The 21812-nt window shown below is 69.7% G+C and overlaps 1 protein-coding gene across 1 annotated transcript; it reads left to right on the forward strand.

Annotated features, from left to right (window-relative positions):
* The first annotated feature begins 313 nt into the window (after positions 1-313).
* On the forward strand, positions 314-17883 carry COL20A1 (collagen type XX alpha 1 chain). The gene is made up of 36 exons (XM_049100389.1): positions 314-470; positions 642-773; positions 1306-1449; positions 1542-1706; positions 2752-2910; positions 3144-3263; positions 3606-3770; positions 4415-4573; positions 4786-4955; positions 5192-5321; positions 5964-6109; positions 6197-6320; positions 6409-6548; positions 6960-7089; positions 7420-7556; positions 7639-7771; positions 8062-8204; positions 8398-8527; positions 9545-9583; positions 9942-10080; positions 11102-11244; positions 11342-11451; positions 11851-12009; positions 12088-12165; positions 12668-12754; positions 13127-13180; positions 14207-14302; positions 14372-14425; positions 14561-14614; positions 14840-14893; positions 15498-15569; positions 15989-16024; positions 16107-16173; positions 16383-16502; positions 17187-17264; positions 17733-17883. The coding sequence occupies exons 1-36, from the start codon at positions 314-316 to the stop codon at positions 17756-17758; spliced, it is 4050 nt and encodes a 1349-aa protein (XP_048956346.1). The 3' UTR covers positions 17759-17883.
* Positions 17884-21812: the final 3929 nt, after the last annotated feature.

Below are 21812 nucleotides of genomic sequence, written 5' to 3' on the forward strand. Positions count from 1 at the left end.
CAGAGGGAAGTGTCGCCCCCACGTCAGAGGCACAGAAGACACAGAGGGCTCTTCATGGGCGGGAGGGGGGGGCCCCTGCTCACAAACGGCTTTTCATAGTTGCCCCGTCGACATTCCTGCCGCTCGGCCTGGTGCTCCCGGGGAGAAGTGGGCGCATCCGGGGGCCCGGCCAGCTGCTCCCACTCTGAACCACTGCTCATTGTGTCCGTCCTGGGCGCCCCAGCCCGCCCTCCTCCGCACGCCCTGGCTCCCGGTGGGGAGGCCAGAAGAAGCCCATCTCTGTCCCTCTTTTCCAAAAATAGCCACCCCTGCCATGGAGCTCCCAGACGCTTCCCCGGGAGGCCAGGCTGGGTCCCCGGGCTCCGTCCTCCACGCCCCTCCTCCTCCCGGGACGGCCACAGCACCCAGCAGGGCCCTCGAGTGGCTCCAGGCCGCGGTCGCCAACGGGGCTGTTCCTACCGATCCTGGATGCAAGCCTGGGCCCCGTGGGCGGGGGTACCCCTAGCAGGGCCAGGTGGGCCTCCCTGGGTGGGAGCAGCCTCCTCATGAGCCAGCAGGTGGCCCTGGCCCCCGGGACCTGGGTGGGGCCTCAGGTTCCCCCGTCCCGGGGCCCCCGCAGCTGTCCCGAGCTCAGGGCTGAGCACCCCGTCCTGTCTCCCCAGCGAGCGGCCGCCTGAGGCTGGCTGTGCTGCCTGAGGACCGGCTACAGATGAAGTGGAGGGAGTCGGATGGGAGCAGCCTTGGCTACCTGGTCCAGGTGAAGCCCATGGCAGGTGAGGGGCCAGTCCCTCCGCTGCTGTGAGGCCTGGCGGCCAGCGTGCTGCTCTGTGCCCCCCTCCTGCCCCCCAGCACCTACGTGTGCCTGCGGGGAGCCACCCTGGGGCCGGGGCAGCAGGACAACGAGGAAGTTACTTAGGCTCCTGGAGTCTGGAGCCCGGGCTGGTCCGGGCTTCCGGCACCACGGGTCCCGCCCCTGTGCTCGGCTCCCCCCGTGCCCCCACCTTCACGTCTTCACGGTGTCCACGAGGACGCCGTGCGGGGCCCCTGCGGGGCCTGTGGATTCTCAGGGGGGTAAATCCCTCCGGGGAGGGTTCCTAAAGGACAGATTAATTTTGCCACTGAGATGCGTTGTCTTTCAATTTATTACGCGCCCAGGTCCCTCCCACCAGGTCCCCGGAGAGTTGCAAAGACCTGTCCCTGGTTTCTCTCCCGGCCGAAGGGCAGGAGCGGGGTGGGGGGGCCCGGCACACACGCACGCACACCTGCCCCCCTGGCGGCCTCCGTCTCTCCCCTCCCTCACCGCAGGGGACGCGGAACAGGAGGTGATGCTGACCACCAAGACCCCCAAGGCCACGGTGGGGGGCCTGAGCCCCTCCAAGGGCTACACCGTGCAGATCTTCGAGCTCACCGGCTCAGGGAACGCCCTGCTGGCGCAGAGGGAGTTTGTGAGTAAGTCCACGGTCCTGCACCTGGCTGTGCTCTGGGGGAGCTGGGCCCCCACGCAGCCCCTGGGCCTGCTCCCACCCTGCCTCTCTCTGCAGTCGAGGATTTGAAGAGTCACTCTGGGAGCAGGAGCGACCAGAAGCCCCTGGGGGCCGCCCCGGAGCCCACGCCCCCCGACGTGGGGTGCCCGGACCCTGAGCCCCTGGGCACCTCGTCCCCAAGCCAAGACCCGCCCACCCTCGCTGGTTCAGACTGGGGCAAGGGTAAGTCCGGCAGGCGGAGTGACCCCCGCGTCTCAAGGTTTCACGGGTTCACTGTCCTGAGTCGCTCAGCCTCGTGGGGGCAGGTCACCCGCTGGGGGTGTGCTCGGCCTGTGCCCCTTGCCTCCCAGCCCGCGGGTGGCAGCTGAGAGGTGACACGCCGGTGACCTCCCAGGACGGCCTGGCGGGGAGCAGCACCCACCCAGGGGCTCCGAGGGCAGGGCCCTTCTCAGGCACCACGGACCCGAGAGGCAGGGCCACGCCACGGACTCCGCGGGAGCGAGGGAGACGTTGGGTAGAGCCCCCGGGGCGCCAGCCTCCGCAGGCTCTGGGCGGGGGGCGCGGCGACCCAGGCCGGGCAGACGGGTGGGTGGCGTTTCTGTCGGCCCCGGGCGCTGCCGGCCGGGCCCCTCCCCAGACCCTCCCCAGACCCCGGGGGGCCCACCGCTGTCTCCTCAGATGGACGCGTCCCCCCACGCCCTCCCGCCCCCGTGGCCTGGGGTCTCCAGGACGACCCCCCCAACAACACAGGGCTCTGAGGGCGAGGCTGGAGCGCCCTGCCCAGCAGTCTTCACGGGGGGCCTGTCCCGGGCCTGGGGCTCGGCCTCGAGGCACTGCCTGTGTAGACTCTCAGGGAGCCCCAGACCCGGGCGGTGGCTTTGTCTCCGAAGAGCTCCTGGGTCGTCAGGACAAGCCACCGACCCAGCCAGCGAGGCCTCAGCCCAGAGCCACCAGCCATGCTGCCCCCACCCCGGTCGGCACTGCCTTGGCCCAGGCCACTGGAGGGCAGAGGCCCTGAGCTCCCGGGGGGTCTCAGTAACCCGCCCTGGGGCGCTCAGGGGGCTGACACGATGCATCAAGGGTAGCGTGGCCTTCTCTGAGTCCAGGGGGGCCCCCCGGACCTGAGCACCCGCCGCCATGAGCCCCGCGGCCCCTCAGCCACCACCAACCCCGGGGAAGGGGATCCAGGGGCTTTGGGAGGGAGGTCGCGCGGTGACCAGTGACGTGGGCCTGGCCCAGCTGCTCACCACCCTCCCTGCCCGCCCAGCCGGCCCCCAGTTCCGCTGCACACCCCCCAGCCCCGTGGACATGATCTTCCTGGTGGACGGGTCCTGGAGCATCGGCCACAGTCACTTCCAGCAGGTCAAAGATTTCCTGGCCAGCGTCATCGAGCCCTTTGAAATCGGGCCAAGTAAAGTCCAAGTCGGTGGGTACCTGCGCCCTGCCCTGCGGCCCTGCCCCCGGTGTCCCCACGAGCCCTCCCAGCGCCCCGGGGGGCCCACTCTGAGGACGGGGCTCCTGGGGAGCCCGGGCGGGGGCGTCCCCACGGGCTGCTGGGACAGCCGGCCCGGGGACGCTCGGCTGACCTCCCCGGTGCAGGCCTGCGTCCTCCCGGGTGTCCGGGGAGCGCGGCTCAGCTCCCAGCCCCGCCCCTCCCAGGCTTGACTCAGTACAGCGGAGACCCCCAGACCGAGTGGGACCTCAACGCCCTCCGCACCAAGGAGGACGTGCTGGCAGCTGTCCGCCGTCTGCGCTACAAAGGGGGAAACACGTTCACCGGTGCGCCCGGGCCCCGCGACCCCTCAGAGGGACACACCCCTGGGCGCTGTTGGAGCCCGTCCCGCGGGCGGTGTAAACACCTCCCCCAAGAGCAAAGCCCCTCTGTTGTCAGGCCCCGGCTGGGACTGGGCGGCCTCCAGGGGCAGAGCTTGGGGGCGCCCGTGGGCGGGGCGGGGGCCCTGCGGGAAGCGCCTGAGCACCCCCTAGGTCTCAGGCTGCCTTTGAGGGAGGGGAGCGGCCCCCAGCCGGCAGGGTCAGGACGCGGTGGGCCGGGCACTGGGGTCGGTGGCGGGGGCGGGAGGGGACCCGGGCCGCATGCCCTCGGTTCTGGCTGTGCCCAAGGCCTGGCGCTGACGCACGTGCTCGAGCACAACCTGCGGCCCGCAGCGGGGCCCCGGCCTGAGGCCACCAAGGTGCTGATCCTGGTGACAGACGGCAAATCCCAGGACGATGCCCGCGCCGCTGGCCGCATCCTCAAGGACCTGGGTGTTGCCATCTTTGCTGTGGGTGAGCAGCCCCCGGCCCTTCCCTGGGGTCCCCCTGGCTGCAGGGGCAGTTTGCACCCCGGGCTGGAGGTCCCGTGGCGTCTGTGCCACAGTGAGGACCGGTCTCTGCTCCCGGAGCTGAGGGCCAACGGGCACTCGGGGGGCAGGGAGGGGGACACATAGTGTGGGGCTCCCAGCAACACACCGAGTTAGGGGCCACGTGTGGACGTCCCCACAGCGCCTGGTGCCCTGGTGATCTGCTCACGTCACTGGTCAGTTCCTATCTGTTCCTTGGAAAGAGATCTGCACATTTGGGAGGCTCCTGGGGGCAGGGGACTTCCTTGGTGCCCCTGGTCCCCTGCTCAGGCCCTCGGTTCCTGGGTCGGCCTCCAAGGAAAGCACACTGGCCTCCCTCCGGGCCCCAAGCCCCGTGGAGACCCAGCAGGCAGGGCACGGCCTGCGAGGGGTCTTCGGGGGTCCAGCCCCACCTGTGCCAGCACTCAGCTGCCGTCTCTCGGGGGCCTGTGGGATCGCGGGCACGAGGCTTGGGAGGCCCCCTCAGACCACCGGCTGACTCGGGCAGGGGCCCCGGTCTTGGCTGTGAGACGGGACGACAGCACTGGGTGGGCGGGGTCAGCTTCGTCCTCACCGCCGCGCCGGGAGCAGGTGTGAAGAACGCGGACGAGGCTGAGCTGCAGCTCCTGGCGTCCCAGCCACTGGACATCACCGTCCACAACGTGCAGGACTTCCCGCAGCTCGGCACCTTGGCCGGCTTGCTCGGCCGCCTCATCTGCCAGAAGGTCCAGGGCAGGAGCAGGGACCCGGGTGAGCAGCACCCTCGCTGGCCGCGGCCCCGCCTGGCCGCTCTGGGCAAAGGGATGGGGCCCCTGTACGGTGCGCCCCGCACCCACCCCCGCCTCGGTTCTCGGGGCCGAGGGGCCTGCGGCCTGGGGAACCTTCGGGGGCCGCCGGGAGAGCGGGTGCAGCGCGGACGCAGGCCGCCCTCGGGCCTTTGACCGTCCTCTCCCCACACCCAGCCCGGCCGGCAGCAGCCACCCCCGCCCTGGACACCCTCTTCACTCCCAGCAGCCTGCTGTTGACCCAGGTGACCTCCTCCAGCGCCCACCTGTCCTGGACTCCAGCCGCCCAGCTGCCCCTCAAGTATCTGATCGTGTGGCGGCCCTTGAGGGGTGGCCCGCCCCGGGAGGTGAGGGGTGGCTCTCTGCCTGCCCCCAGCTAAGTCGGGGCGAGCCGGGTGAGGGCGGCCCTGCCAAAGCCGCGGCAGCCCCCCGGCGGGAGCCCCGATGGCCAAGTGGAGGAGATGGGGCGCGTGTGGGAGCTGGCACCCGCGGTGGCACTGTGGGGAGTGAGCCCCGACCTCAGCGCCCCCAGGGCCGCAGCCCCGGCGCCCACCCTGCGGCTCCACTGTGGCCCCCGTGGCAGGTGGTGGTGGACGGGCCCACCTCGTCCGCGGAGCTGCACGACCTGGCCGCCGGCACGGAGTACTCGGTGTCTGTGATCCCCGTCGGCAAGGCCGGGGTCGGCGAGGGCCTGCGGGGCCTGGTGACCACAGGTGGGTGGGGTGGGGCCGGGCCACGAGGCCGGTGCAGAGGCAGGCCGTCTCAGCCCGGCGCTGCGTGGCCAAGACCCAGTCGCGGGGCCCCTCTGACCCTCAGGATCCTCTTCTGAGTAGCTCGCTCCTTATATTCACCCCCCTGGCCCCGCCTGCCCGTTACCTCCCGCGAGCGCCTCACAGCGGCCCGTAGAACCGTCGCCCCTGAGGGAAGGCCTGCGCCCGGCGGCCCACCCGTCCCCCAGCCCCTGGCAATCCCCGGTCGGCGTCTGTGTCCGTGGACTTGCCGTTTCTGGTGGACGGCACCACTGACTGGCTTCTTCATGGGGTTTCTAGCCCTGGGGGCCTGGCACCCTCACCCTCAGGGCAGGGGCTTTAAGCAGAAACCCCACAGGTGGCCGTGTTTCCCCGGGAATGTGAGCTGGAGACTCGGCCCCAAGTGAAGTCGGGGGGGGGCAGAGTCAGAATTGTCTGTAGGGCGTCCCCACGCTCCCAGGGGCTCCTCTGCCGACGTCTGCCCCCCGAGACCCCCCCACGGCCTGCACTCCCCGGGGCCCTTCGTCATCCAAGCGAGGGTCCCGCTGGCTCGCGGGGGTGCTCCGTGCCGCACGCCGCCTTCCTAAAGTGTCCGCCCTCCCCCAGCGCCTCTGCCCCCGCCCCAGGCGCTGACCGTGGCTGCGGTGACACCCAGAACCATCCGCCTCACCTGGCGGCCCTCGGCCGGGGCCACACAGTACCTGGTGCGATGCCTGCCAGCCTCCCCTGCGGGCCAGGAGGAGGGCAGAGAGGTCCGCGGCCAGCTGACGGGGAGGCGAGGAGGGAGAGCGGGGCCGGCGGGGCGCGGGCAGCGGCCAGCAGGTGCCACCTCCCTGCAGGTGCGGGTGGGGCAGCCCGAGGTGCTGCTGGACGGCCTGGAGCCTGGCAGGGACTACGATGTCCGGGTGCAGAGCTTGCAGGGCACAGAGGCCAGCGAGGCCCGGGGCGTCCGCGCCAGGACCTGTGAGTGCCCCCCGGCTGCCCCCAGGCCCCCACCCCCCAGCTGGGAGAGGGCGCTGGCTGGTCCCTGAGGCCACCATGTGTTCCGCAGCCACCCTGGCGCCCCCCAGACACCTGGGCTTCTCGGATGTGAGTCACGACTCCGCACGCGTGTTCTGGGACGGCCTCCCGAGGCCCGTCCGCCTGTTCAGGGTCAGCTTTTTCTCCAGCGACGGCAGCCACTCGGGGCAGGTGAGCACAGCCCTGCCTGGGGGCCACTGGGGAGCCCGGTGCCCCACGGGGACGGCCCAGGCCCCACACCCCGCATTCACAGCTGGTGGGTGTCTGGCCTGGCATGGGGCGCAGAGGGCGGCCCTGACCATCCCGGTCCTTGGGGGCCGGTCTGCAGGGCTGGGGGACACACAGGCATGGAGCAAGGCATCAGAAACCCACAAATAACATCGTGAAGGGGCACGGGGCAGGGGGTGCTGTGAGGTCGTTCAGGCCCCAGGAGGCCCCCCAGCGCATGTCCAAGGTCCCCGCTCCGGGGGTGCTCATGGGTGGTCGGGCTGGCAGGTCCCAGGCACGTGTCCCTCCTGCCCGGGGCCGACCCCTCCGTGGCCTGGGGACGGGGCTCCATGCTCCACCCTGGCTGCCTGGCAGGTGGAGGTTCCCGGGAATGCCACCTCGGCCTCTCTGGGCCCTCTGTCCTCCTCCACCACGTATGCTGTCCGTGTCACCTGCCTCTACCCTGGGGGCGGCTCCTCCACGTTGACCGGCCACCTGACCACACGTGAGTGGGCTGAGGTTGGGGGGGTCCCCGGGACGGCTGCGTCCCTTCCCCGATGGACGGTTCAAATGACCTGGTTACCACGTGGGCACCTGCTGTGTGCGCTGCTGACCCAGGCAGGCACAGGTGGGATGCGGGGCATCGGGGCCTTGAGGACACGACTCGACTCCGCCTGCTGAGCCACTGGCCCTGGGGGGGGCCAACGTGGGCGTGGGTGCTGTGTGGGCCTGGGTCCCCCGCCCGCGCCACAGCAGCCCTCAGGTGTGGCCCCGCAGCTGTGAAGCCTTTGCTGGTGGGCCGCCCTGAGCCCCGTGTCCCTGCTCTGTCGCCCAGGGAAGGTCCCCAGCCCCAGCCAGCTCGTGGTGACCAGGCTCCCCGGGGACGAGGCTCGGCTGCAGTGGGCGGCAGCTTCCGGAGTGCTCGTCTATCAGATCAAGTGGACACCCCTGGGAGACGGGAAGGCCCACGAGGTGCGGGGTGGGGAGGGGAGGGCGCCCTCCAGCCCCTGAGCTGGCCTGTCCGTGGGGTGCACACCTGTCCCTCCCTGCACAGGTCTCTGTCCCCGGGAGCCGGGCCATGGCAGTCCTGCCTGGCCTGCGAAGCCACCTTGAGTACGACATCACCATCCTGGCCTACTACAGGGACGGGGCCCGCAGCGACCCGGTGTCCCTGCGCTACAGCCCCCGTAGGTGACCCCTGCCCCGCCTCAGCTGCCGAGCAGCAGCGACAGCCCAGGGGGACCCAGACCCTCCCAGGACTGCCGGCGGGCAGCTCCCCGAGCGCCCGGCCCTCTGGCCTGACCCCGGGGCCCACAGGCCGCCCCTGAGCCCGCTAGGCAGGGGACCCGGGCTGGCCGAGGTTTCACGTCACCTGGTATCACACCTGGTACGCGGAGCGGAGCTGGGGCCAGGGGGCGGCAGGACCTGGGGGAGGGCGCAGCCGCCCCCTGAGCCCTGGGCGCTGCCTGCCTCCCAGCGCGCCGCAGCCCGCCGTCTGACCTGACCCTGGCTTCCGAGTCGCCCAACAGCCTGCGAGTCAGCTGGACGCCCCCGAGCGGCCCCGTCCTCCACTACCGGCTCACCTATGCGCTGGCCTCGGGCTCGGGACCCGAGAAGTCGGTGGGTGTGGAGCGGGGAGGGGAGGCCGTGGCCCCTCGTGACCCCGGGTCCCGGGTGCAGGGGGCAGACAGCCCCCCGATGAGGGTGGCGCCTCCTCTGTGGCAGGACACAGACCCGTGAGAGCTCAGATGCCCAGATGAGCAAAGATGCTCCAGCGGGAGGGGGACCTAGGTGACCGTGTACCCCCACCCAGATCTCTGTCCCAGGACCCAGGAGCCACGTGACACTGCCCGACCTGCTGGCAGCCACCAAATACAGGGTCCTGGTCTCGGCCGTCTACGGAGCAGGGGAGAGTCCGACAGTGTCTGCCACAGGCCGGACCGGTGAGCGGACCCCAAGACCACCAGGCCCAGCCAGGCCCCCGACCCGCACCCCCAGCCCGGCCCCCAGAAGCCTCTAGAACCTGCACTATGTGTCATGCTCCGCACACAGCCCAGCCCTGCAGAGCTAGCAGAGGGCCGATTGGGGTTTTCCCTGAAACCTTCCCCCGTGCGGGGCCACCACTACCCAGGGGTTAAGACCACATCAGTCCAATAAAAAGTGTGCAGGCTGAGGCGGCGGGGGGCTCCTGGCTGGAACCTCGCGGGCAGATGCCCACCGCTGGGAATGGGCCCCGGACTGCACATCTGCCTCGGGAGGCGCGGGTCAGACGTGCAGCCCGGTGAGTCCCAGGCAAGCCGAACACAGATCACTGACGGGACGGGCAAGGGGCCCGGGAGGCTACTTAGGGAGGCCCAGGCTGGCGTCTCTGCGCCCACTGAGTCCACACACATGGCACCCGTGGGCCCTGGAGGACTGCCCACAGCCGGGACCCAGCGGGAGGACCTCGCTGCTTGTGCGTGGCTGCTGTCTGCTGGGCTCCTGGGCAATCACAGATGCTCAGAGCAGGGGACCCTCCGAGGCCACTCAGCCGGCCACCCCAGCGCCCCTGTGTGCCTCCGTGGGGCACCTCATTCTGGCTTGAATGCCTCTGGGGATGGCGAGCCCTTACTGGCCGGTGGACAAGCTCTGAGCGCCCCCATGTCCCCGGCGGTGGAGTAAGCCTGCACTTGGCCCAGGCTGGCGTGTCACGCCCCTGCCACCTGGGGCGTGCTGCTGGCCCATGCCCCCTTGGGGTGCAGCACCCCGTGGAGCAGTCCTGGCTGGGCACTGTCTCCCAGGGAGCAGGACGCCATCCCTGTCCCTTCCTTGTCCCCTCCTTGGGGAGCGGGGACCACGGGCCTGAAGACCTGCAAGTAGCTCCAGCGCACCCGTGGGCTTCGGGGCCGGGCACCTGGGCACAGGGTCGCTCCAGGTGGAGGCCAGGCCCCTCGCACTCACCCTTCCCCATTGCCCCCCAGCAGCCTGCCCCGCGCTCAGCCCTGACAGCCCCCTCCCAGGTAGGCCCGCCTGCCCGCCCCGCCCTTCCCCACTGTAGTCAGAGGAGGTGTGGGCGGTCTGAGCCGGCTGAGCAGGGGCAGGTGGTGTGGCTGGTGCTGGGCCCCGGGGTCCCCCAGGCATGGGGTCCACATGGAGCGTGGCGGGAGGCCCAGGGCTCGAGTTTGCACCGGTCTGCGGTCTCCACAGTCACCTTCTTCCCGTGTCTGCGCGGCCGAGATGCCCTCCCGCCCCCCCCCCGCCCCCACCCCCACCCCCACCCCGCTCCTGTGCTTCCCGGTGCGGTGCCTCCCGCCCCTGCGCCTCCCGCTCTCTGGCTGCTCCTCGGGGACGGTGACGTCGTGCTGCCTGGCCTCCCAGGCTTCGACCTCATGAGGGCCTTCGGGCTGGTGGAGAAGGAGTACGCCTCCGTCCGCGGTGTCGCCATGGAGCCCTCGGCTTTCGGCCGCGCCAGGACCTTCACCATCCTCAGGGACGCCCAGCTGAGCCGCCGGGCCAGGTGGGACAGCGGGGACGGGCGGGGGTCCGACGGGGCGGCTGCAGGGGGCGGCCGCCTCCCCCGTGTCCCTCCCTGGGCACTGAGGCCAGGGGCCCACAGGGGGGCGTGGCTGGCGCGGGGCCTCTTCCCGGGCGACTCCCCCGTGGAAGGCCCCGACCCTCGTGCCCTGAGAGCCCCTGCGTCTCTGCCGGCGGCCGGCGTGCGCAGCAAGCCTGGAGTACGAGGGCAGCCACTGCCCACCGAGACCCCCCAGGGCCTGCACTCCCCGGGGCCCTTCGTCGTCCGAGTGAGGGTCCCGCTGGCTCGCGGGGCCAGCGAGCAAGGCCCTGAGCAAGGCTGTGTGGCTCCCGACATCGCACGGCCCCGAGCTGCTTGCGGAGAGGTCTTGAGTCAAGGCGGGAGCTGTGATAGGCGCAGCGTTGCCTTTCCTGTGTAAACATTGTATTGACTGGCTGCAGACAGACACAGAGAGCGTGAGTGGGAGGGGCCCCCAGAGCAGGAGCCTGGGCCGGGGGCCAGGAAGGTGCCCCAAGGAAGCAGCAACAAGTAGGGGCCCCTGGGGAGACGACAGGGAAGGGGAAGGGCCCTGAAGAAAAGGAGCCGCCTGTGCCAAGGCCCTGGGGTCAGTTTGCTTGAAGAACCCCAGGAATGGGCCAGGCCGGGTCCTTGGGGTTCTTGGCTATCCTAAGAGCAAATGAAAGGCGAAGAGCGAGGCTTTGGCCTTTAGGGGCAATTCTACTGGGTGACCTAACCTTCCCTGCCCTTCGCAGCCCTCACACTCCCCAGTGGGCAGGGGCACAACCCGCCTGGCCTGTCTGAGCGCTCCGACGAGCTCGGGTCAGAGGAAGCCGCTCGTGGGCTCCCGACCCCAGGACGCAGGCCCAGAGACCCTGGACCGTGGGGTCCTGCTGAACCCCGCCAGCTCTGCCCCTCACACACCTGTGCTGCTCCTGGGGACGGGGGCGGGAGCGGCCAGCTTGGCCCCAGAGCCCGCGCTGCAGATGCCCCCGTGCTCCGACAGTGCCCCCCACCTGGCTGCGCCCCCGCCCGAGCACACGGTGGTCTTCCTCCTGCGTGTGCTGCCCGAGACCCCCCGGGAGACCTTTGCGCTGTGGCAGATGACGGCCGACGACTTCCAGCCCGTCCTGGGCGTCCTGCTGGACGGTCAGTCGGGGGCGAGGGCGGTGGCGCGGCTCACGGGTCCCGGGCAGTCTGTGTGCAGCCCCCCCGGGCCGCTGAGCTCGTCGCCCCTCCCCTGCAGCGGGCAGGAGGTCTCTGACCTACTTCCACCACGACCGCACGGCCGCCTTGCAAGAGGTCACCTTTGACCTGCCCGAAGTGAAGAGGATATTCTTCGGAAGCTTCCACAAGGTCCTGGAAGGTTCCTGAAAGATGGCAGCGCACGTCCCCTAAGACCCTCCCCCGGCCCCCAGGCTCTGGAGCAGGCCCCCCCGGGACCCACAAGCCATGCCTGCCTCCCACCGTGGGCCGCCGTCACCCAGGGCTCGCCCCCTCCCTGCCCCCTCCCATTTTCCCTGGAAGCCCTGTTGGGCTGCGGAGCCCCTGCCCCTGACGCTGCGGCCCCCGCGGCCCCCACGGTCCCCTGTACTGGGTCCCACGGCTCCCTGGGAGGGGTCTGCAGCAGGTGTGATTTGGTCCATGGGGTAAAAGGGAAAGTGAGGCCCGGGGAGGTGTCTCACAAGGCCTGGCCTTGCGGGCACAGACGGGGGCCGCCTGGCGGGGGCTGCAGGGGAGCTCGTGTCTCGGCAGGTGCACGTGGCCGTGGGCCGCTCCAAGGTCGGGCTGTACGTGGACTGCAGGAAGGTGGCCGAGAGGCCCATCGGGGAGGCGGGCAGCCCGCCTGCCGCCGGCTTCATGATGCTGGGGAGGCTGGCCAAGGCGCGCGGGCCCCGGAGCAGCTCCGCCTCAGTGAGCGTGGGCCTTGTGCTGCGGGCTGGCAGGGGATGCCGCGGAAGCCCGGCCTTACCTGGGGCCACTCCCCTGCAGTTCCAGCTCCAGATGCTGCAGATCGTGTGCAATGACTCCTGGGCAGACGAAGACGTGTGCTGCGAGCTCCCTGCGTCGGTAGGTCGGCTGGTGCCGCCGAGGGTCACGGAGCCTGGGGGTCCACAGGGTGCCCGTCGTCACGGTGCTGGGAGAGGCCAGGGCAGGCTTCCTGGAGGAGGTGGCCTCTGGGCCAGAGCCAGAGCCCCGGGCAGCTGGATGCAAGTGTCCTGGAGGCCCTGGGGGCAAGGCGGGCCGCAGTGTCGGGGAGTCAGGGGTGGCCGCTGCCCCTCCTCTGGGCACAGCTGGGTGTACACAGCGGGCCAGCAAGGGGCTCGCCCGCAAGGCCGGGGGGAGCCAGAGGCTCCGGCGGCCTCCGCACCCTGTACCCACACGGGGCCTGGGCAGGCGAGGGACTCGTCCAGGGCTGGGAGAGGGCGTGGCCGGGCAGCCTGCGGGGTGGCACCAGGATGGGCCCCCCGTCCCCACCTCCCAGGCCTGGACCCGGGCACTGGTACCCCGAGCTGTAGCCCACACGGGACCGGCAAGGGGCCCACTACTGGGTGGGGTGTCCTTCCTGCAGAAGGACGGAGAGACCTGCCCGGCCTTCGCGTCTGCCTGCACCTGCGCCTCGCAGACCCCCGCGCTCCCGGGGCCCCAAGGACCTCCGGTGAGTCACCCAGCCTCCCCTGGGGTGACCAGGGGCTCCCGCAACATCCCCCGCCACAGCCCGGAGTGGTTGACGCGGCCGCGCCCTCGTGGGATGTGCTCACAGGCCCCCGGCCGCCTCTCATCCCTCTCTGCTGTGGGATCCAGCGTGCCCTCGGTTTCCCCGGGGGGGACCCAGGCCCAGCTGTCTGTGGCTGTGCTGTGTGGCCGGTGGGTGTCAGAGCCTGGACGCTGCTGTACCCAGAGGCTGTGGGAGGAAGGGTGGGCCAGGTCCCCCTCACCCTGGAAGACCCTTCCCGTCCCACCCGGCCACGGGGCTGCGATGCCGTGGGCCCGCGGGTGGACAGCACTGAGCCCCGCCCTGCCCTTGCAGGGCCTCCCTGGAAGGAACGGAGCCCCAGGAGAGCGGGGCTTCCCGGGGCCCAGGGTGAGTTGTGGGGAGCCCTGCGGGGACCCTACCTTCCTGAGAATACAGGAGTGAGCCCCACAGCTAGAAGCCGGGTGTCCTCCCCGGGACGGGCCAGCGCCCCCCCCGCCCGGCAATCACAAGTCGTCTGTCTCTGACCTTGGGACTCTGACAGGTGACATGTGCTGACGCCGTTTTAATTGGCATTTCTCCTAAAGCAGCTCCAACACCCTTTGGAAGTTGCTGGGATTTTCTTGTGGGACAAATGTCCTTTGAGCCCTGTGCCCCGGGTCACCGTTCCTACTAACCCTCGGGCGCGCGTCCTCCGTGGCCGTTGCCGCCGTGTGCCGGGAGTCGGGGCGGCGTCTGTGTGGAGCTGCCCGGGGCGGCCGGGGCGGAGTGTGCCTGGCTCGTCCGTGGGCTCTGGTCTTATCGGGAGACTTAAAACCTCAAGTGCGGATGTTTAGTAGGATTCGGTGCTTCCGCGGCTGCTGGGACACGGCCAGATGGTTTTTCTCCTGGAGCCGCCGGGTGCGGATGGCCTTGGTGTCCCCCGGGCCCCGCCCGGCCTCGCCTACACCGCGTGCGCCCCCGGGCGCCGAGGGCCGTGGCCTTGGTGTTCTCGCCCGTGGTCACGCACAACCGGGCAGTCTTCACGGAGGTCGGGACCTTGATGTGCTTAAGTCACCGCAATGATTCGAAGCATTGTCTTTCCCCGCGGTCTCACAGTGGGGCTAGCGGGCGCCCCGTCCCGCTGCACGGGGGCGGAGTGCTCGGGCCTCCGAGCTCCATGAGGGTCCAGGCGCCCCCCCGGGCCCCCGGCCGCAAAGGGAGAGGAGGCTCCCTGGCTCTGTGGCCCGGACCAGTGGCCTCACTCAGTTCCTGGCTGTAGAGCGGGTGGCGCAGCCCAGGGTGGGCGGTGACGGTGCCGACGTCTCTGTACGAGCCCAGGTCTGGGTCTGGGGTCAGCTGGAGGGTCAGGAGGGCCACTGAGGCCGGGAGGGGGGCCCGGGGCCTCCTCAGCCCCTCCCCGACCTGCGTCTGCAGGGAGAGCCTGGGCCACCCGGACAGATGGGACCAGAGGGTCCTGGAGGTCAGCAGGGCTCGCCAGGGACCCAGGGCCGGACTGTGCAGGGACCTGTGGTAGGTGCTGCCCCTCCCCCACCCCCTTCCTCCCCAACGGACCAGCCGCTGAGGCTCTCTCCTCTCCAGGGCCCGCCGGGGGTCAAAGGAGAGAAGGGGGACCATGGGCTCCCGGGCCTGCAGGTAGTGGCACCAGACCCCGCTCAGGGCACGTGGGTCGGGTGGGCCTGGGCCGGGGTCCTGGGTCTCGGGGACAGGGCCTCCTCCTCTGGTTCAGACCGGGGCCCCAGCCTGGCCAGCGTGTCCGTTCCCTTCCAGGGCCACCCCGGTCACCAGGGCACCCCCGGGAAGGTCGGCCTCCAGGGACCAAAGGTGGGAGAGCTCGGACAGAGCCGTGGGGGCGGCGGCCTGGGCAGCAGGGGGCGCGTGTGCTCGCTGCCGGGCGGGAGGCGGGTGCCGCGGCTTCAAGGGGCGGGTGTCCGGGTGTCCAGGTGCTCTGGTGCGGTCACTCGTGGGGGTCACCGGCAATGCCGCGGGAGGGGTGTGTGGGGGTGCCCAGCGCTCCCTGCCCCAGCCTGCCCCTTCCTCTGCTCTCAGGGAATGAGAGGCCTGGAGGGGAGCGCTGGCCTGCCTGGACCCCCCGGCCCGAGGGTAGGCTCCTCCCCCAGCCTCCTCGGGGTGAACACAGCAGTCTGCAAGGCCACAGCCAGGGTGCAGGCACCCCTGGAGGTGACCCCGGGAGCCCTGGGGAGCCCAGCGAGGGTCTTTCTGGCCTCCACGGGGCAGGGTGGGAGGCCCCAGGCCCCCTGCACTAGATCCATACGGCGGGAAGGTGCCCGGGCCTACCGGGAGGCATGGGTGCATGGGTGCATGGGTGAGGACGTGAGCTTCAGGACGTGAGCTGGGCCCCTCCTCGTTCTCCCCAGCCAGTGGGTCCATGCTACCCTGAGTGGGGAGGTCCCGGGCGGCCTTGGCTGGGGCCACCCCAGGGCGAGAGGACAGCTGTGACACTGGGCACAGCCGGAACAAAGCCAGGGGTGTTGTAGTGAAGAATCGCTGGAGGGGCAGGGCGGGCGGGGCTGTGCCCTGGGCAGGGGGCCCGGCCGAGCTCCGAGGCGGGTGATGAGCGGCCTGCAGGGGCTGGTCCTGGTCCAGGGCCGCAGGGACCCCAGACCACAGGGAGCCAGGGCCGGAGGGAGGAGGAGCCACGTCCTCCGGGGCCTGCGGCCGAACCCCCACCTCTGCACCTCTGCAGGGCTTCCAGGGCATGGCGGGAGCCAGGGGCACCGCAGGGGAGAGAGGCCCCCCGGGGGCCGTGGGGCCCACGGTAAGTCCCCTGCCCACTCTCAGCAGCCCCCCAGCAAAGACAGGAGTGGGGAGGACGCGGGGAGCAGATGTGAGCAAACGCCTCCCTCCGGCCACTCAGGCCGCTTTGTAAAGCAAGGCCTGGGAAGAGCCTGGGTTTGGGGCTTCCCTGGGGCCGCCCCTGCACAGGTCGGGGCACAGACGGGGGCCGCGGGCTAGGTGGGGGCTCCTCTCGCAGGCCTGGTGGGCCTTGGCCTGCGCCCCGGGCTTGAGTAGGCTCTGCCGCCTGGCCCTCCTGCCGCCCACGGGGAGCAGGGGCGAGAAGCTGCCCCCAGGCCCCCCACCCGGAGGGGAGCCAGGCGCCTGTCCTGCTGCAGCTGTTTCCCGGTGCTGACCACGCTGACCACGCCGACCGGCTTTTCTCCTTCTCCTCCACCGCAGGGGCTGCCGGGACCCAAAGGGGAGCGAGGAGAGAAGGTGAGGCGGCCCCTGTCTAGGGTCCGGGCACTTCCTGGGGAGCAGGGGGGCAGCTGGCCACGTGGCCCGTCCTCCCTTGCAGGGCGAGCCACAGTCCCTGGCCACCATCTCCCAGCTGCTGAGCCGGGTCTGCGAGTCTGCCATCCAGAGTGAGTGGTGCAGCCCCCTCGGGAGGACCCCACAACCTCCCGTGACCCCCACCACGCAGCCCCTGCACACACCAGCTGGGCAGGAGGGGTCACCAGCAGGCTCCTGGGTGGCCGTTCTCCTAGGCCGTGCACCGCGGGGTCAGGGGAGAGCAAGCGGGGAGCCCTCCGCCCCTGCCCCACCGTGCTGATGCCCGCACCCCACTCCCCAGCTCACGTGCTGAAGCTCCACTCCTTCCTCCACGAGAGCGCCAGGCCCCCCCGGCCCATCTTGGAGGCGCCCAAGCTCCCTGGACGAGGAGGACAGGACAGTCCCCGCCCCGAGGACAGAGGTACCGACCCCCTGGGGGAGGGTCTAGGGCCCTGCAGCTCGTCCCCCGTACAGGGTGCTCGTCCTGTGTGCTGCTCCCCTCCCTTCCACGGCCGGGGTGTGGACGCAGGGCCCCTGAGCCCACACACAGGGCCCTCGGGGCGGGGCTGGACGCTGCCGGGCTTCCTGGCTTCTCAAGGAGGCCCCTTCCCCGTTCTCCCAGGAAGCCCCCGAGTAGGGCCCTTTCCTGCCCTGCTGCCCCCTCCCGCCTGTGTCCTCCGAGGCCTCCTTCCTCGCTCTGATGCAGCAGGAGGCTCGGTCCAGTGACCTTGTCAGGCGTCCCTCCATCTGACTGGGGCTGCGGCACTGCTCACGGCCCAGGTGCTAGGATGGACGTAGGGTCCCTGGGGGGACACCGCTCGTGGGCCCGGGTAGGGTTGAAGATAGAGGGGCAGGGGGCCGCTGGGGCGCTGCGGGCAAGGAGGGCCCCCCCCTCGGGCTAGCCATTGGGCTGGGGGACCCCCTGCCCTCCACGGCCCTTCATAGTTCCCAGAGGCTGGCAAGTGCTAGGTGAGAACCCCCACCGGGCCCTCCACCCGGCCCCCCACAGTCAGCCTGGGCCACTGAGCCAACCACTGGTGTCTGTTGGGGCTCAGGCACCGCCCCAGAACTAGGCCTGGCTCTAGTGCACCCCCCTTCTGTTCAGGCGAGCCCAGAACCCTCGGTCCCATGGGCAGCCCTCGGCCGAAAGGGAGCGAGCCTCCAAGACCCCTGACAGGAACGGGTGAGCACCCACCCAGGGGAGGGGAGACTGGGGGGGCTGCAGGGTGGGGGTGCAGCACGGATAAACACGCAGCTGCCGAGAAGCAGGGCCTCTGGCTGGCTGGGCACAGGGGGGTTCAGGGACCTTGGGGGAGACTTGCAAGCCCGTGGGCAGATGTGGGGGAGCCAGGAGGGCCCATGGTGGTTGTTAGCGCATCAGGAGGGTAGACTGGGTGTGCACCACAGTGGGCGCCTGACCGGAGGGGGGGCACATGGGAGCACCTGACCCGGGGGGGCACGCGGAACACCTGACCCTGACCCGGGGGCGGGGGCCCATGGGAGCAGCGCCCTGAGGAGCAGATTCATGCTGTGGGCTCCTGGCCCACCTGGACCCACGGAGACCCGGGAGCTCGGATCTGTGGCGCCGGGTGGGCTGGGGGCCAGCTGCCTGGCACCTCCCTCAGCCCTGCCCTCCCTTGTCTCCTGCCAGGACGGCCCCCGTGCTCCCCACAGTGAGCCTGCACCCCTCCCCAGCCTCCAGCACCAAGACGTCCCGGGACGACCTGGAGCGAAAGGAGGGCGGTGGGGAGCCCTTCCTCTGTACGCTTTCCGCACTCAGATAAACCGCCGCATGCTTGTCACCACGGGGCTGCTCACTGCAGGGAGGGGTGTCCCAGGGCCCAGAGTTCGGCCCTGCCAAGTGGAGTCCAAGGCTCCCCCCAGTCTCCCTTGAGCCCCCGTGTCCTGGTGGTGCGGCCCCAGGCCCAGCCCGGACACGGTTTCTCATCTGCACTTTGACCCCCCGGGTGGGGGCGTCGAGCACGGCACCCAGCCCTCCCTCAAACACCTGCTGACGTCACCTCCTGGGCCCAGCCAGGCCTCGGGGGCTCCCCACCTCCCTAGCAGCCGTCACAACGTCCAGCTCACCTCCCAAGGACTTGGCCCCATGGGGACCCCGGCCTGCTGGCCCCGTGCCTCGTCCCTCCCACCCCCCCACTCCCCACCCCGCAGCCTGGACATCACAGCTGGTGCCGAAGCACCCAGGGCCACACCTCCCCCCCACCTGCAGTGGGCCTATTACCACCACGTCTTTCCCTACACACACGGAAGAACTTGGGAGGGGCGTCCGTTAGCTGCGGAGGCCAACGTGGGCATCCGAGGTGACGGTGGAGCAGAGGCAGAAACAGGGGAGCGGGGACGGGAGCGGGGCACCGGGAGGCCTGGACCACAGCATGCCCAGAAACGGCAGGTGGCTCGGGGACAGAGAAGGTTGAGCCCACGGCCAGGGGCAGGGTCAGCTCCCGATGGGGGCCGCTGGGGGGTGGGGCCTGGACTCAGCAGGGACCCGATGGCACCTGGTGTGTGTTCTACGTGACCCGTGGGTCAGACCTCCGGGACCTCGTCCGTCGTCCCCTGAGATGGAGGTGGGGGTGGGCTGCTGGCTTGGCTGGGGAGGGCGGCAGGGGGCCGAGCCCTGGGGGGCGGGAGCGGCCTAGAGCCGTCTGGGCGGGAGAGCAGCTTGTGGGTGCCCCCCGGGGGCCACGTGCAGAAGGGGTGGGAGTCCGGGGCTCGTGGGGACAGAAGCGTGGGGGCCGCCATCTCACAGGGATGGGATCCTCGGGCTGGCTGTGGGTGCCCCCGGGAAGGGCGCTGTCGGGGGGCCGAGGAGCGGAGTCAGGCGCCCCTTCCGGGAGCTGGCGTCCAGCAGAGAGCCCAGCCCGAGCAGGAACTGACTCCCCGCCCTGCCCGCCCCGACGTGCTGCTGGGCTGGGGACGCAGCACCCCTGCCGCCTGCCCTCCCGCCCTCCTCCACCCCCGTGGGCTGACTGCACGTGTCACGTGGGCCGCTGCAGCACCCCAAGCCCTGCACACACGCACACGCACGCACACGTGTGCCCGAATGTACTGCCCCACACGTGTTCACAGGCAGCACCACTGTCAGGTCCAGGAGACGAAGTGGCAGGGACACGTCCCCTTCCGCCCGCGGACCTGGACATCACACCTTCAAAGAGGGAAGGATGGGCGGTAATGACGCGAAGCCAGAGTTACCAGCAATGAGCCAGCGGGGCGGTGACGGCCGCCCGGGAACCTGAGCGGCAAGTCAGCTGGAAGACGTCTCCCCGAGGTTCAAAAAAAGTTGAAAAAGGGAGAATGTGTCAGCATCTATGTGGCGAGAGGAAAGGGGCGGCGAGTGAATGAGGACTGGGAATGTTGAAATACGTGATTTTTAAAAACCGGAGGATTGGAGAAGATCGGAGACTTCACAAAGGCTCCGAGAGCCAAATGGGTCAATTCCTAAAATCCACCCTTAGAGAGAGCCCGGCTGGCGCAGTAGGTAGGTGGAGCCTGGGACCCGAACTTGGGCCGCGAGTTCAAGTCCCACGCTGAGCGAGGACGTGACTTAAAATATTTAGGAGCGTCTCGTGGCTCAGTCGGTGAAGCATCTGACTCTTGGTTTCAGCGCAGGTCCCGGTCTCAGGGTCGGGCTCCACGCTCAGCAGGGCGTTTGCATGAGATTCTCTCCCTCTGACCCCCGCCCCCCAAAAAACCACCCTTGGATTCTCTAATGCAAAACACGACAAAGATCATGGAAATACTCCTTAGACGTCTTTCTGCAGAAGAATGAGTCAGCTCGATGTCCCGGGAGCATAATGACCCAGAGTGTGAGGAAACAAGACTCCGATTTCAGATCCACTGGAATCATCACCGAAATGAAAAGACTGTGAGGACATGGCGTGAGTGCACGGAGCCCCAGGGGAAACGAGATCCTCCTCGGCAGCCCGCTTGGGGGGCTTCTGCAAAAAGGGCCGAATAACCAAGAATCAGACCCAATACGTAGCAGACCCCACAGGCACTGGAACACGTGATGGGATTCGCTACCAGGTGAACAACGAAGCTCTCCACACGCACAGGTCACCACGGTTCTAGGTCCTTCCGCGTGGCTGGTGTGGGCGGCCAGGACCCCGAAAGCAACCAAAGCGCTGGCTCCCCTGGCGATGGGCGGTGTGGGATCGACCTGTTACTCTTAGGACATTTGGGAGCAGCCACCAGGAGGGAAAAACAGAGCGGACAGCCCTCGAGGTTAGCCGACGGGGTCAAGTTTTCTCTCACGGGACGGGATAGAACGTGTGAACAGAAAACAGAAACGGCTTCAACCTGTCCCAGCGTCGCGGAAATCACAATAAATATGAGTGAGTTCGACTCATCAAGACGTGAGCTCTCCAAACTGCCTCGAGAGGCAAGAGCCAGCTTCTGCGTCTCGCAGGACGGAGCGGCCAGGACCGGACGGACGCCCGCCCCCAAGGCCAGGGGCTGGACGGGGCGGCCGTTGGCGTTCGGAGGCACTGCGGGGACAACTGGGCCCGGAGTCAGCAGCACCGACCCCCGCTCACCTCACACCACGCACGGAAACTAACTCCAAACACGCCGTAAACTGACACACGAGAGCTAACGGAACTTTCTGGAAGGAAACACACAAGGGCACGCCGCCTCGGGATGAGCAGATTTCTTAGGAGACGAAGGCGGTAACCAGAGCAGGGAACAGTCCTAAAATGCGCCTCATCGAAATTAAAAGCTTTTCTCCAAGACGCCATGAAGAGAATGAAAAATGCAGTCGCAGATGAGGACGGAGTATCCACAACCCACGAAGAGGGCGCCCTGCACACCCCACTGGCCAGCGAGCCGCGCTCGGCGCTCAACGCTCCGGGCCCCAGGGAGGCGCGAGGGAAGCACGCGGTGCCCCGGGCCGCAGCCGCGACACTGGCCCAGGGGTGGGGGTCAGGGTGGCCACGGGGGCGCTCGCGGGGTTCTCAGCTTCTCGCCAAGACCGAAGCACCAGGCTCCCACGGCCCCGAAATTCTACCAGGCGTGCGGCCCAGACACACAAACACGTCCACGCAAAGACGCGTGTGTGAGTGTGCGAGGCAGCATGAGCCACCACAGCGCCGCACACGAGACCAGCCGCGTGTCCACCAGCGGATGAACAAATGGCGGCGTGTGCGGGGACTCGAGCGATCGCACACACAGCTGCGGGGGACCGGCCCCAACACGCCGGGCCGAAGGGCCACCCGCAAAGGAGGATCGTCCACCAGGTTCTAGAACATGCGAGCCTCTAGAGTGACGGCGGCCGGGCCGCGGAATCCCGGGGAGGGGCGGGGCTTCCTGGGGACGGAGATGCCCGTCTGTCGGCTCGAGTGGTAGCCACGCGGCGTCCGCGGGTCCACGGACCTGAGCCAGGTTGGCCGTGACACGTGGAAACTCACCCCAGAGGAAGCCGAACGGCGCCGTCATCGTCAGAAGAGGTGGACTCAGAACACAGGCAGCGCCAGACTCGAAGGGGGACGTTCGCAGGGAGGACAGCCCCCCTCCGTGTGACCAAGCAATGGGCGGAGAGGACGCGGCCACCGCGGAGCGACCCTGCAACACCGGCACCCGCTCAGGAGTCGGGAGGGAAAGTAGACCCGAGACGGGTCTGCAGAGCCCACAGCAGACCCCTCCCCGACCCACCTGGCTGGCATTTCTGGAACCTTCCCTGCGGCAAGCCACACCCCCCTGTCAAGCACGCACTGGG

Source organism: Canis lupus, chromosome 24 (assembly GCF_003254725.2).
Source record: "Canis lupus dingo isolate Sandy chromosome 24, ASM325472v2, whole genome shotgun sequence".
NCBI classification, from domain to species: domain Eukaryota; kingdom Metazoa; phylum Chordata; class Mammalia; order Carnivora; family Canidae; genus Canis; species Canis lupus.

Excerpts from the sequence above, each read along its gene's own strand:
- COL20A1 (XM_049100389.1), top strand. The coding sequence starts at position 314 with ATGGAGCTCCCAGACGCTTCCCCGGGAGGCCAGGCTGGGTCCCCGGGC. Across the intron at positions 9,584-9,941 it reads CCCTGACAGCCCCCTCCCAG|GCTTCGACCTCATGAGGGCC; the intron begins GTAGGCCCGCCT and ends CTGGCCTCCCAG. Across the intron at positions 10,081-11,101 it reads CAGCTGAGCCGCCGGGCCAG|TGCCCCCCACCTGGCTGCGC; the intron begins GTGGGACAGCGG and ends GTGCTCCGACAG.